At 42.7% G+C, this 13,085-nt stretch overlaps 1 protein-coding gene across 1 annotated transcript in view; it reads right to left on the reverse strand.

The window, feature by feature from the left end:
* The window catches only part of LOC138797667 (girdin-like), a 53,718-nt gene extending 41,018 nt beyond the window's left edge, over window positions 1-12,700 (reverse strand). Inside the window, exons 1-2 of the mRNA XM_069978120.1 lie at window positions 12,582-12,700; window positions 5,157-5,239 (exon numbers count right to left, since the gene is read on the reverse strand). Of these exons, the coding sequence (XP_069834221.1) occupies window positions 5,157-5,239; window positions 12,582-12,584 (86 nt within the window). The 5' untranslated portion in view covers window positions 12,585-12,700. The remainder of the gene's footprint in view (window positions 1-5,156; window positions 5,240-12,581) is intronic.
* Between the last annotated feature and the right edge of the window lie 385 nt (window positions 12,701-13,085).

The raw sequence follows: 13,085 nt of genomic DNA on the forward strand, positions 1-13,085 counted from the left end.
TAAAGCTCTAAGGTTGTCTGGAAAACATGGACACAGCTAATGACTATATCCATGATTTACACATAGCCTTAGGGCTTTATCCAAGTTCAGCAGCCACCGCTAATCAAATGCCGAAAGTTCGGGTTCGGATCGACTCGAGCATGCTCGAGGTTCACTCATCTCTAGTGCTTAGGATAGCCCCTATAAGACCCTAGATCACGGACTTTCCTTCTTCACACACTGCCTCCCATGAACCCCCCACCATGACATATATACTGTTGGGCTGTCACTGCTGTAACAAGTCCTTCTTGGAAATAGGAAACAGTAATGAGCAGGTGATCAGATGATGTCACACTGGGAGCTGCATTAGACAAAGGTATGTGAGTATGTCTTTTTCTACTTTCATGCCACCCTACCCAAATATAAACTTTTTTTGTGCCTGTATAACATTTTTAGTCCAATTTTACATAAATCAAGTATATTTCGGACATTACCTTTGTGTCAAATAATGGTTAGTAATATTAATACAGTGCCAAAGCTTAACAATGGTAAAAATCCCTATAAACACAGCTAAAAACAAAGTCAATACTTGGAGAACACTGCTTAACCCCTTCAAGACCAAGCCTATTTGCACCTAAAAGACCAGGCTCACTTTTCAAAATCTGACCTGTCTCACTTTATGCTCTTATAGCTCAGTGATGCTTTAACGTATGCTAGCGATTCTGAGATTGTTTTTTCGTCACATATGGCACTTTATATTAGTGGCAAAATTTGGTCACTACTTTGTGTGTTTTTGTGAAAAACATCAAAATATCATGAAAAATTGAAAAAATTAGCATTTTATGAACTTTGAAATTCTCTGCTTCTAAAAAAAGAAAGTCGAATCACATAAATTGGTTACTAAGTCACATTACCGATATGTCCTCTTTATTCTGGCTTCATTTCATAAACATATTTTACTTTTTTAGGGTGTTACAGGGCTTAGAAATTTATCAGCAAATTACCACAATTTCGGGAAAGTTTCCAAAACTGATTTTTTTAGGGACCAGTTCTTTTTTTAAGTTGATTAAGGAGGTTTGTATATTCGAAACCCCCATAAGTGACCCCATTTTGGAAACTAGACACCTTAAAGAATTAATCTAGGGGTATAATGAGCATTTTAACCCTACAGGGGCTGGAGGAAAGTATTCACCATTAGGGCCCTATTCCACCGGACGATTATCGTTCAGATTATCGTTAAATCGTTCGAATCTAAACGATAATCGTTCAGTTGAAATGCAGTAACGATTAACGACCGAACGAGAAATCGTTGATCGCTTTATAAGACCTGGACCTATTTTTATCGTTGCTCGTTCGCAAAACGTTCGCAAATCGTTCGCATTGAATAAGATATCGTTCGGTCGTTCGCAATAGATACGAACGCAATAGCGAAGAAATACGGAAGAAGAAACGATCGCAATTACGATCATAAGTAACGATTATCGTTCCATGGAAATGAGTGAACGTTTTCAGGTCTTTCGCAATAGCGGTCGTTTGAGATCGTTAATCGTTAGCGATTATGCTAACGATAATCGTCCGGTGGAATAGGGCCCTTAGGCTGCGTTCACACTACGTATATTTCAGTCAGTATATGTATATTTCAGTTCGTATATTTCAGTCAGTATTGCAACCAAAACCAGGAGTGGATTAAAAACACAGAAAGGATCTGTTCACACAATGTTGAAATTGAGTGGACGGCCGCCATTTAATGGCAAATATTTGCTGGTATTTTAGAACAACGGCTGTTATATTGAAATAATGGCAGTTATTTACTGTTATATGGCGGCCATCCACTCAATTTCACCATTGTGTGAACAGATCCTTTCTGTGTTTTTAATCCACTCCTGGTTTTGGTTGCAATACTGACTGAGATATACGGACTGAAATATACGTAGTGTGAACGCAGCCCCAGCCGTAAAAAAAGGAAAAATTAAAATTTTCCAATAATATATACGTTTAGATTAAAGTTTCTCATTTTCAAAAGGAACATGAGAGAAAAAGCACCCCAAAATTTGTAACGCAGGTTCTCTTGAGTACTACGGTTCCCCATATGTGGGCATAAACCACTGTATGGGCACACAGCAGGGCTCAGAAGGAAGGGAGCGCCAATTAGCTTTTCCATTGCAGATTTTGCTGAAGAAGTTTCCGAGCGCCAGGTGCATTTGCAGAGCCCCTGTAGTGTCAGCAGAGAGAAAAACCCCCATACGTCACCCCATTTTGGAAAGTACACCCCTCAAAAAATTCATCTTGGGGTAGGATGAGCATTTTGACCCCACAGGTGTTAAGAGGAAAGTATTCAAAATTAGACAGTAAAAATGAAAAACTCGAATTTTTTCCAATAATATGTTCGTTTAGTTTGAAATTTCTCAATTTCACTAAGAACAAGAGAAAAAAAGTACCCCAAAATTTGTAAAGCAGGTTCTCCTGAGTAAAAAGGTACCTCATATGTGGGCATAAACCACTGCATGGGTACACAGCAGGGCTCAGAAGGAAAGGAGCGCCAATTAGCTTTTTCAATGCAGATTTTGCTGAAGAAGTTTCTGAGCGCCAGGTGCGTTTGCAGTGCCCCTGTAGTGCCAGCGGAGTAAAATCTCGCCATAAGTCACCCCATTTTGGAAAGTGCACCCCTCAAAGAATTCATCTTGGTGTGTGGTGAGCATTTTGACCCCACAGGTATTAGAGGAAAGTATTCAAAAGTAGACAGTAAAAATGAAAAACTCGAATTTTTCCAATAATATGTTCCTTTAGTTTGAAATTTCTCAATTTCACGAGGAACAGGAGAGAAAATTCACCCCAAAATCTGTAACGCAGGTTCTCCTGAGTAGAACGGTACCCAATATGTGGGTATAAACCACTGTATGGGCACACAAGAGGGCTCAGAAGGAAAGGAGTGCCAATTAGCATTTTCCGTGCAGATTTTTCTGAAGACGTTTCTGAGCGCCAGGTGCGTTTTCAGAGCCCCTGTAGTGTCTAGAGAATAGAACCCCCCCCAAAAGTCACCCCATTTCGGAAAGTACACCCCTCAAAGAATTCATCTTGGGGTAGGATGAGCATTTTGGCCCCACAGGTATTAGAGGAAAGTATTCAAAATTTGCCAGTAAAAATGAAAAATTTGAATTTTTCCAATAATATGTTGGTTTAGTTTGAAATTTCTAAATTTCACAAGGAACAGGAGAAAAAATGTACCCCAAAATCTGTAACGCAGGCTCTCCTGAGTACAATGGTACCCCATAAGTGGGCATAAACCACTGTATGGGCACGCAGCAGGGCTCAGAAGGGAAGGAGCACCAATTTGCTGGAGCAAAACCGCAGCTAGTAATAGTTATTAGAATAGCGCAGTTGCTAAAATAAAATAAAAAAAATTAGATTACAGGTAATGTGGGGTGGTTACGGACAGTCTGGGGTGGTTCCGTGTAATCTAGAGGTGGTTACGGGCAGTCTGAGGTGGTTACGGGTAATCTGGGGTGGTTACGGGTAATCTGGGGTGGATACGGTCAACATGGGGTGGTCACAGGCAACCTGCTGTGGTTACGGCAACCTGGGGTGGTTAGAGGCAACCTGGGGTGGTTACGGGCAACATGGGGTGGTCACAGGCAATCTTCTGTGGTTACGGCAACCTGGGGTGGTTAGAGGCAACCTGGGGTGGTTACGTGCAACGTGGGGTGGATACGGACAACCTGCTGTGGTTACAGACAATCTGGTGTGGTTATAGGCAACCTGCTGTGGTTAGAAGCAACGTGGGGTGGTTATGGACAATCTGGGGTGGTTACGGACAATCTGGGGTAGTTACAGACAATCTGGAGTGGTTACAGGCAACCTGGGGTGGTTACAGGCAACTTGGGGTGGTTACGGGCAACTTGGGGTGAATACGGACAACCTGCTGCGGTTACAGACAATCTAGGGTGGTTACAGGCAACCTGCTGTGGTTACGGGCAACGTGGGGTGGTTACGGGTGGGTGGTTAATTTGGGAGTAAACTGCAATTATTGCTATAATAAAAAGTGTGTGTTTTATTTTTTTGTATGTTTGTCACTTTTTGTACTTTACACATTCATTTTCGCTGTATTACTATGATTACTGTGATATTTTCTATCACAGTAATCATAGTTCAGTGACAGAGACCAAATTGGTCTCTGTCACTTTAAATTTTCAGAGCTGGCTGGTTGTGGAGCGCATGCGCACTTCATAACCAGCCAGGATGCCGAAGAGGAAGGAGCTCCAGGATCAGGTAATGTATAAGGGGTAGGGGAGTGACTGGGGGACGGGGGGTGACAGGGGGGGTGGGGGGCGACTTGGGGGGTGGGGGGACATCACTTTTTATCCCCTGTCACCAATCATTCATGGTGACAGGGGATAAAAAGTGTCGGGAGCACATGGCACAAGCGATCAGCGGTATATAGTATATACCGCTGATCGCTTGTACCGGGACCCCACAGGGGGGTTCCCGATCACTGCCCCATGCTCTCCGCTACCTCCGGTGGCGGAGAGCATGGGGTTTTCATTCATTTTTACTAAGAGATCACTGTGAACAGATATACTCTGTTCACAGTGATGGCGGCGGCCATCTTGGATCTGTGGGGATAGTGATCGGGGCACTAGGGGGGGCTAGTCTGGGGTCTGATTTTACTTATTTCATCTCCCCCCCCACCGTGGATTCACGGTGGGGGGAGATGAAATATAGCGGCGGCACCGGCCCATTAGTGACCGCCGTTTCGGTGGTCACTAAGGGGTTAATGGGGGTCAGCTGCGGGATCGCAGCTGACTCTCATAACCTCCAGGGCTGCAGTCAGATAAGAGCGGGATCGCTATCCCTGCAGCGATCCCGTTCTCATCACAAAGCCCCCTCAAGTCAGGAACGTATATGTACATTCCTACTGCACGGGGCATGTGCAATAGGAACGTATATATACAGATTGCTGACGCGAAGGGGTTAATAATAATTAGGAGTTGGCAACACTGAAAATGCATGATTCTTCAAGTGCCTATTGTATTGCAAAATGAAAGCCATGAATATTCACATTCTTCTGTGGGAACACAGGATTCTGTATTCTTGGCTAATTTTACTTTTATGCTATTTAGAATTATGCTTCCATATATTCACAATGCAACAAAATTATTCTCGTAATGAATATTGGTTACCTTGGAAACCCACTGTCAAAGTCATCTGATTGGTAAATTGATATGCCTTTCTTTGGTCTGTTCTGACATGCATCCACAGGATTCTGCAAATATAAATGAAAACAAGTGTATTATTGGCATTGATACAATGAATACAATAAAGCATGGAGGTTCAGTAGTTAAAGGGGTTGTCCAGGCTTAGAAAAACATAGCTGATTTCTTCCAGATTTAGTTTGGAAGGGTAGAATGGCCCCTATTAAATTAGAAAGACTTAAAAAGGGGAAGATGTGAGGGGGACTTGGTGATGCCAGGTACCAACCTATACTTTCTGGCTTCACAGCTGCAACTTGTACAAGACTGGGATTTACCCAATCTAGATGCCAAAAGAGCAAAGCTGAATAATTTCCTAACGACTGACTCCTTATTGGAGGCCCTGGAAGTACATAAATATAAAGCTTGTGTGGTGAGCCAACCCCGCGCTAGTATGAGGTGGAACAGCTGTTAACTGGTGGTGGAGTGTGATGCTAGCTCTATGGTGGTTGGCCAAAATGTAGCCGGACCCTAGGGTGTTATGTTGTGGTGCCAGTGCCGGTTGGGCACACAGGTATGGTGGAACACCTGCTTTTATTTTAGAGGGACGGTTACACTTTGTTCCCCTGTGGTCAGTGACCTGACAGGCTGCTACGGGGTCCCTTGGGTTGTTATCACGGTGATCCGGAGTGGAGCAATGACCCACCCAGACTATTGGCACTGCCACCCACAGAAAGGAGAAATGTCCCAAGGAGTATGTGTATACTGTGTTATGCAGAGTAAAGAATCACAGAGAGGCATAAAGAATCACGTGCTGAGAGGCATAAAGAAGAATCACAGGAGCAGAGAAGAGGATATTGTGAGAGTCTCAACCCAAGTAGTACTGTGCTCTGCCGGGATGTTGGAGGATGAGGTAGAAATAGTTGAATACTTGAGAGAGAATACTTGAGAGAGAATGAACCACCTATTACCCTACCAGTGTTGGGGGGACCCGTCCTAGTGGAGGACACAAGCCCCAGACCCTGTTACCTGAGATGAGTGGAATGCTGAGGATTTCCTGCTGACAACTGCGCTGTGAGATAGAGTTCAAAGGCTTCTAGCAACTTTGCTCTATCTGGATCAGTTCCTAGCTTTTTGCCTTTGTGGATACTGTCCTGCACTGTGACTCTCCAAGTCAAAGGCATGGGCTGAGATGATCTCTGACTTGTCCTCTCCTATAAGGGGTTTAAACACTGCATAGCGCTAAATAAGGTGTCTTGAAGAGAAACAGTTAGGTGCGTCTTGTCTCTACAGAGTCCTATGACCAAACAACTCTTACGGAGACTGGGGACCTGGCAGAGGGCCAGGGCCCAAAGGGACCACTATAGGGAGCATTTTAGCTTGAGTCCTTCCCCTACAACATCCAACATCAAAAGACCTCTACACTTCCTCTACCCACGTGATTTCCTATCTACAGCTCCCTGTAAGGTGTGCTGTGACTGGGTGAAGAGTGCATAAAGAAGTAAAGTAAGAGATGATAAGACAGAAGAACATACTCTCATAGGTTCACAGACAGTTCCTAGTGACTTACAGGCAAACAATAACCCTTTTCATACTTCAGCTGTGCAACAACTAAGTACACATACTCACAACAGCGACATTTCATGGTGAAACCTTATTACTACTACTATATCACCATTTACTTACAATAAATACAGAATTTTGTGAGGAGTGTAACCAATAACAATACCCGTGGTGGGACACCACACTTTCATTAAACAATTCTCCACCCTGGAAAGTAAGACATGTTTTTCAAGTAGAGGAATTTACCCCAATCTGGGACAATGTCTGGCTACCTGACCAGGATAGGTAGATGGAAATACAGAGGAACTTGCTGCAAATCACATGATGATGTTTGGACAGTGTAGCAAAACATCAACGGGTCTTATCTCCCAAATATACAGTATTTACACCTGACATGTGCAATACAAGACCCTGCTTGGTCTTAAGTTTAGGTGGTAGGGTAACTTTAATCCCATAATGTCGCTAGACATTATGGGCAATGTTACCAGAGATGAGCGAAGCAAGATTTGCTTCAAATCACGCTGTCAATTTGCTTCGTTTTGCACAGAGAATTCACAGCTATTCGTTAACAAAATTAGCAAAATTTGCTACGGCGGCAGCACATGTTAGTTTACTGTACTGTCACTGGGCAGGAGCCAGGGATCATCCATAATCCCTTTTGACAGTCCAGTCAGCTGCAAGCCCTACTTTGATGTCAGCACCTCCCACTCTATATAAGGTGATTTGTTTCCTGGAGGCCGGCAGTCTTTTTAGTGGGGAGTAGGTGAAAGCAGGCAGTGAGAGAAGAACAGAGAGAGAAGAACAGAGATAGGCACAGAGTGGAGAGGATAGAAGGGTTCATTTTGGGCTTATTGTGGGTAGATTTTTGAGAGAGCTGTGCAGCCAGTGTCCTGAGGAAGCCGCTGGGCGGCGGAACGTGTGGGATGACTCTGACCTACTTTCCATATCTTTTAGGACTGTATATGGTGATCGTTCTAATTTTTTCATTTCATGTATATACCATTATGGTTATGTCACATGTTATGGGGATATTATTCAGGCATTATAATATTGTTCATACAGTCCAGGGTCAGTGTGGTTGATTAGACCTTGCTGGAACACCGGCAGGTCTCATGTTGACATTTTAAGTATTTTTAATGTAGGGTAGTGTTTGGGGTTTGTCTCCCTTATTACTTTACTCCTGCATAATTGATTGGATGACATCTTTTGTATATTTTGTATTCCTGATAATGTTATATTAAAGTATTTTTGGGATGTGCTACCTTTTTGTGCATATGCTTTTGTCTCTTTGGGGGGTTGCAGAAAATTTCCCCAACTGCTAAAGTAGTCAGGGGGTGTCATGCCCCAGCCCTGGTCAGTCTAGTAAATTAAAAAGACAAAGTCAGTTAATAAGGGGGAGGAGGGGATCAGTCAGCTTGTTAGGCACTGGCAGGGGAACACTCTCCAAGGCCTTTGACCTTCGAAGTGACCTTCAGGCCTTTGACCTTTGTCGCATGTGCCTTGCCCATCTTGGTCTGGGTCAGCACTATTGCCTTGAGGTTGACCACCAGGCTGTTGCCAAGAATTTGGCGCAATGGTGCGGTTAGGCAGCCTCAGAGGCATCCATGCATGCTGCCCCTGCTGTTTCCTGTCCATTTCTGTGGTGTTTCCATCATTTTCTGAGTTTCTGAGCTTGGGTCCCCTGCATAAATGCTCAAGTTTCCCATTGACTTCAATGGGGTTCGTTACTCGAAACGAGCACCCGAACATCAGGAAATATTCATCTGGAGTACCGAGCACCCAAGCATTTTAGTACTTGCTCATCACTATCCAGTAAACAAATTAACTGGGTGCTGCTTTTGCATTGTGACAAGTCACTGGTTGTGATTGAGAAGTGACTGGCTGCTGGGGCTGCAGTATAGCAAGTCAGTCACTGGTTGTGCATAACGATTGACTTGTTTCTTGTTTCTGTATTACAACAAGTCACTGTGTGCTGGGAACACATTATTCCAAGGTGTTAAGACAGTTTACATCCCAATAAAAAAATGTCTTTAGTTCAGTTTACAAACAAAGGAAATATATCCAAACATACCCCAAAAATCTGTCCCTTCTCAGGGTACGGCCAGTGTCAACAGCCAAGGTGGCACAGAAGGTGGTCCCAGTGAAATACAGATTTGTGGAAGTGGTGTTTGGGTGTCTAAGACCCAGTTCCAGTTGCCAGTGTCATCAGCAAGAGAGCTCCTGCTGAGCCTAGCAGAATCTCTAGACCCTGAGAAACTGGATGTGGAGGACCTCTTTAAGAAATCTTTTTAGAGGCAGCAAGAAAGTGTTCAGACAGCTGTAGTTGACACACCCCAGAGCAGCCACAAGAGCCAGACAGGAGCAGCTTATAGCCAAAGTACAGGATCTTACTGCATGGCTATGAAGGAATTGAGCTTGGGAGAGGACACATTTGTGCCAGATTATAAAGAAGGTTATGACGACAGAGACCCCAAGTGGGATCCACATCCACAAATGACATCCTCTGCGTCATCATCAGAGGATGAAGCTCTGTCTGTGTCATCAACCCAGCATCCGGTTCAATCTAAGGACTGTAGGTCAGGAGGGAAAAGGGGTAGGAAAAGAACAGCAGTCAAAAGATGTAGGCGAGGCCCTGGCACCCAACGTGTAACACAGCAGCAGCAGTCAAGAAGAGGCTACTAGTGCGCCTGCTAGGAAGAACCACCCACTGCGATCAGCAGTGTGGCAGTTCTTCTATCTTGGTGGCAGAAAAAACTATTCCATCATCTGTAAAATATGTGACCAGAAAGTGGGTCAGGGTTTCGGTCCAAATGATAAGAAATCTCTTAAGCTACTACTAGCATCCATATGTTCCTGAAAGGCAGGTTACCCTGTCTTATAGTGCATTCATCCATGAATGGTTGCCTTTTAGTTTCTGCTATGTAAAACCCTCAGTGATGCGCAGCTGTATTTCAGATACCTTTCAGTACTATGATGGGCGGATAATATAAAGCTCAGTGCAGAACTACCTAGTTCAATACTGAAACTGCATATTTCCCAAAGTCTACATAGTATTGACTGGTATAAAGATCTGCTGATGGTTTTACGCTGCATCCCTGGAGCGACATGTGAATGCACCATTAGGGGCCCATTCACACTGAGTAAAACAGGTAGAAATTCCAAGCGGAACCCCCGCTGCAGATTCCGCTCAGAATCTTGCCTGCCTGTGTCCTAATGTAATGTGTTGAACACCTCTGCTCTTCGATATGTCAATTCCTTCAGCGGAGAGCAGCGGCGTGGAACACATTATACTGAGACACTGACGCAGGCGGGATTCTGAGTCAGCGGTAGGGGAGGTTTTTTGGGAGTGATGGAGACAAAGGTTGCCACACACGGGGAGGTGAAAGGGTACTTGAAGGGGAATTGGAATGTGTTATATGTTTTATTAGAAAGATTTCCGATTTTCTGCCGCTGATGCATCAATGTTCACTGCTGGCCTGGGAGAAAATTCATATTAGGCCGCTGATTCACCAAGTTCCAATGCTGTCCATGGCAGAAATTGAATGATCGACTGTCTGATTGACATTTTTTTTTACACTGTTACGAGAACGTCTGTTAAAGAAAAGGCTAGTCTGTAATAGTCTCACTATTGTAGCTACTATAGTTTGGCTGTTTTAATAAGATTTGTTTGTATTCAATTCACAAATTTTATCAAATCAGACTCAATATTCGCTAACCTCGTGAAACAAATTCTTATTTGCTTCCCTCATCTCTATTACCAAACTCACTTCCATAGTGGCCAAGACGTAATCTTATTTCCATTTAATATTTTCAAAATCTGATTTATTTGATTGGTATCTTTGAGATGACAAAAGATAGGGACAAATTTGCAGTAAATGAACCAATATCTGATACAATTGGGGATCCAGGGGGATTCAGGCACTTTGCACTTTGGGCAAACAGTAAAAGACAAGAATTCTTTCCTGAGTGGCCAAAACAAATTGGTGTTCTTTGTTGTTTAAAATGCCTGATCACATACTGTAGATGAAAAATTAGCACCTAATAAAAGAGCATAAGATCATAGGGTCCTCCCTTCCCAATAATTTACCATTAGTTTACACAAGAGACCCAAACTCAGGCATTAAAGTCACCTCATCCATCAGAAATTCCTAAACTACACATAACAAGTCCACTTGGCTTGCCATGAAAGAGTTTTATCATTGTAATCGTGTTCAAATTGTAAAATAACCAAGTTTCAGACTAAAACTCAATATGTGAGATCTACTGTAAATGGCTCCAAATGGGAAATCCTTTAGTGCAGCTCCTGTGGTTTATTCCACTGTGGACTTATCAACTAATTCCTTCTTTTGCCTTTTGTACATATGTTTATATGGATTTTGTTTTTAAAAATGTGATTTGGGGAGTCATCTTTATACTCTTGGCGGGGGGGGGGGGGGGGGGGCGGGGAGATGGTAGGGATAGGGGAAATGGAGAATTAATTTTGTATGTATACAATTATATATCTGAATATGTAAAAAATTGGAAAAATAAAATAAAGTGTTAAATAAAAAATAAAGTAGGTAGAAACTATCATGCTGGCTGAAACACCATTGAAATAAAGTTCAATCATTGAAAGAAGGCTGTGAAACAAGGATAAAACAAGGATCTGTAAGGATCTGTTGCAGGCACATCAAGCAAGTGAATTCTTTGGTGCGATATGATATACAGTGGTACCTTGGTTTAAGAGTAACATGGATTAAGAATGTTTTGCAATAAGAGCTCACAGTTTATCAAAATTGTAATTTGGTTTAAGAGCATTGCTTTGGTTTAAGAGCTCCCTGTACAGGGTGGTAGGGCAAGTGGGAAAGGGGCATTTTCTGCATAGCACAGTCTACAGCCCTGTACTCTGACCCAGGAAGTCTCCCTCACCTTCCAAATCATAGCATATCCACTTCGGGCTGGGGTTTGATCAGGGGACAGGACTATGGAGGTCATCTCTCCATAGCTGTAACCCCTATCTCCCCGGACAGAGAGTGATGGATTTATGTGCCCACATATGTCCTGCTCATTCCTTCATGCTTCCTGCAGTCCTTGTCTGCCCTAGTGTTTCCCATCCTCTCCATTACTGTACAGTAACTTATAATATGACATATACAGCTGTTTTTAAATGTTTGTTTCATTTGTTTTACATGTTATTCAGAATTAAAAAAAAATATATTTTTTGGAGTGTGGAACCTGTCTGCATTGTAATTATTTCTTATGATAAAATTTGCTTTGGTTTAAGAGTGATTTGGATTACAAGCACGGTCTCGGAACGAATTATGCTCATAATCCAAGGCACCCACTGTACTTTAGTTGAAAACCATGCATTTTAGAACCATATAGGACTCTTCATCAGGTGATAAAACCTGAACAAGTATGGTCCTGAAAAAAATCTTCACCTGAATCATTGACAAAGAAATGATCCTGCTTGATGAGCCCGGTGACAGATCCCTACACGGCACATTTTATCCTTTCTACACATTCACACTGCAGGTTTGGATTTCTATCGAGAAAATATACACATAAAACTCCAAACACATGAAAAACATTTGCTAAATGTCACTCTAACTAAATTAGTTCTAGTGTATAATAGAAATATCAACATCTTGTGTATGTAAAGTGACTGTGAATACACTGTATAATAAATCCTTATTGCAATAAAAATGTTTTCTTACACGTGATGCTTTATATGTGTATGGATATGTAGGGAGTTCAGTCAGTTTTATCCAACATTGTTTTTTACATTTAATTTAAGCAAATCTCGTATGGATAAAGATGATCTCTTTATACTATATATATGTGTGTGTGCCATATATTTAAATGATAACTTACCATGATGGAATTCTACGCTCCGACTTTCTTAACTGAGCTTAGCTTCATTAAAATAGCCGATACTTTGTGCTCTACTCGTTACATCACTATTATGTTTAGTGTTCTCAGTTCAATTCTTTCACAAGTTATCAAAAGGATCTGTTTCCAGGAGAGACGCTCCACCCACCAACACAAGATCAGTCAAGCTTCATTCCCAAGTTAAACATTAAAGAGACCAAGTACAGTAACAAGAATGTGAACACTTGCCTTATGCCAACATTGCTTCAGAACAAACAGAATAAACAGGACACGGCAGTGATTTACTCAGCTCCTAAGTGTACCTGTCACTTCAGGTGATATTTCAGGACGTGCTGTCCTACATATGTACATGAAGAGCAGCAGGGCCGGTACAGGACGCAACACCCCATAAATCAAAAGGGAGCACCACCACCTGGTGAACCGGGCAGGTGCTGGGGGGCCACAGCCAGGTGCTGTTTATTGGCATGCTGTTTATTGGTGCCTGGA

This window comes from Dendropsophus ebraccatus, chromosome 7, assembly GCF_027789765.1.
Source record: "Dendropsophus ebraccatus isolate aDenEbr1 chromosome 7, aDenEbr1.pat, whole genome shotgun sequence".
Classification (NCBI taxonomy): Eukaryota; Metazoa; Chordata; class Amphibia; order Anura; family Hylidae; genus Dendropsophus; species Dendropsophus ebraccatus.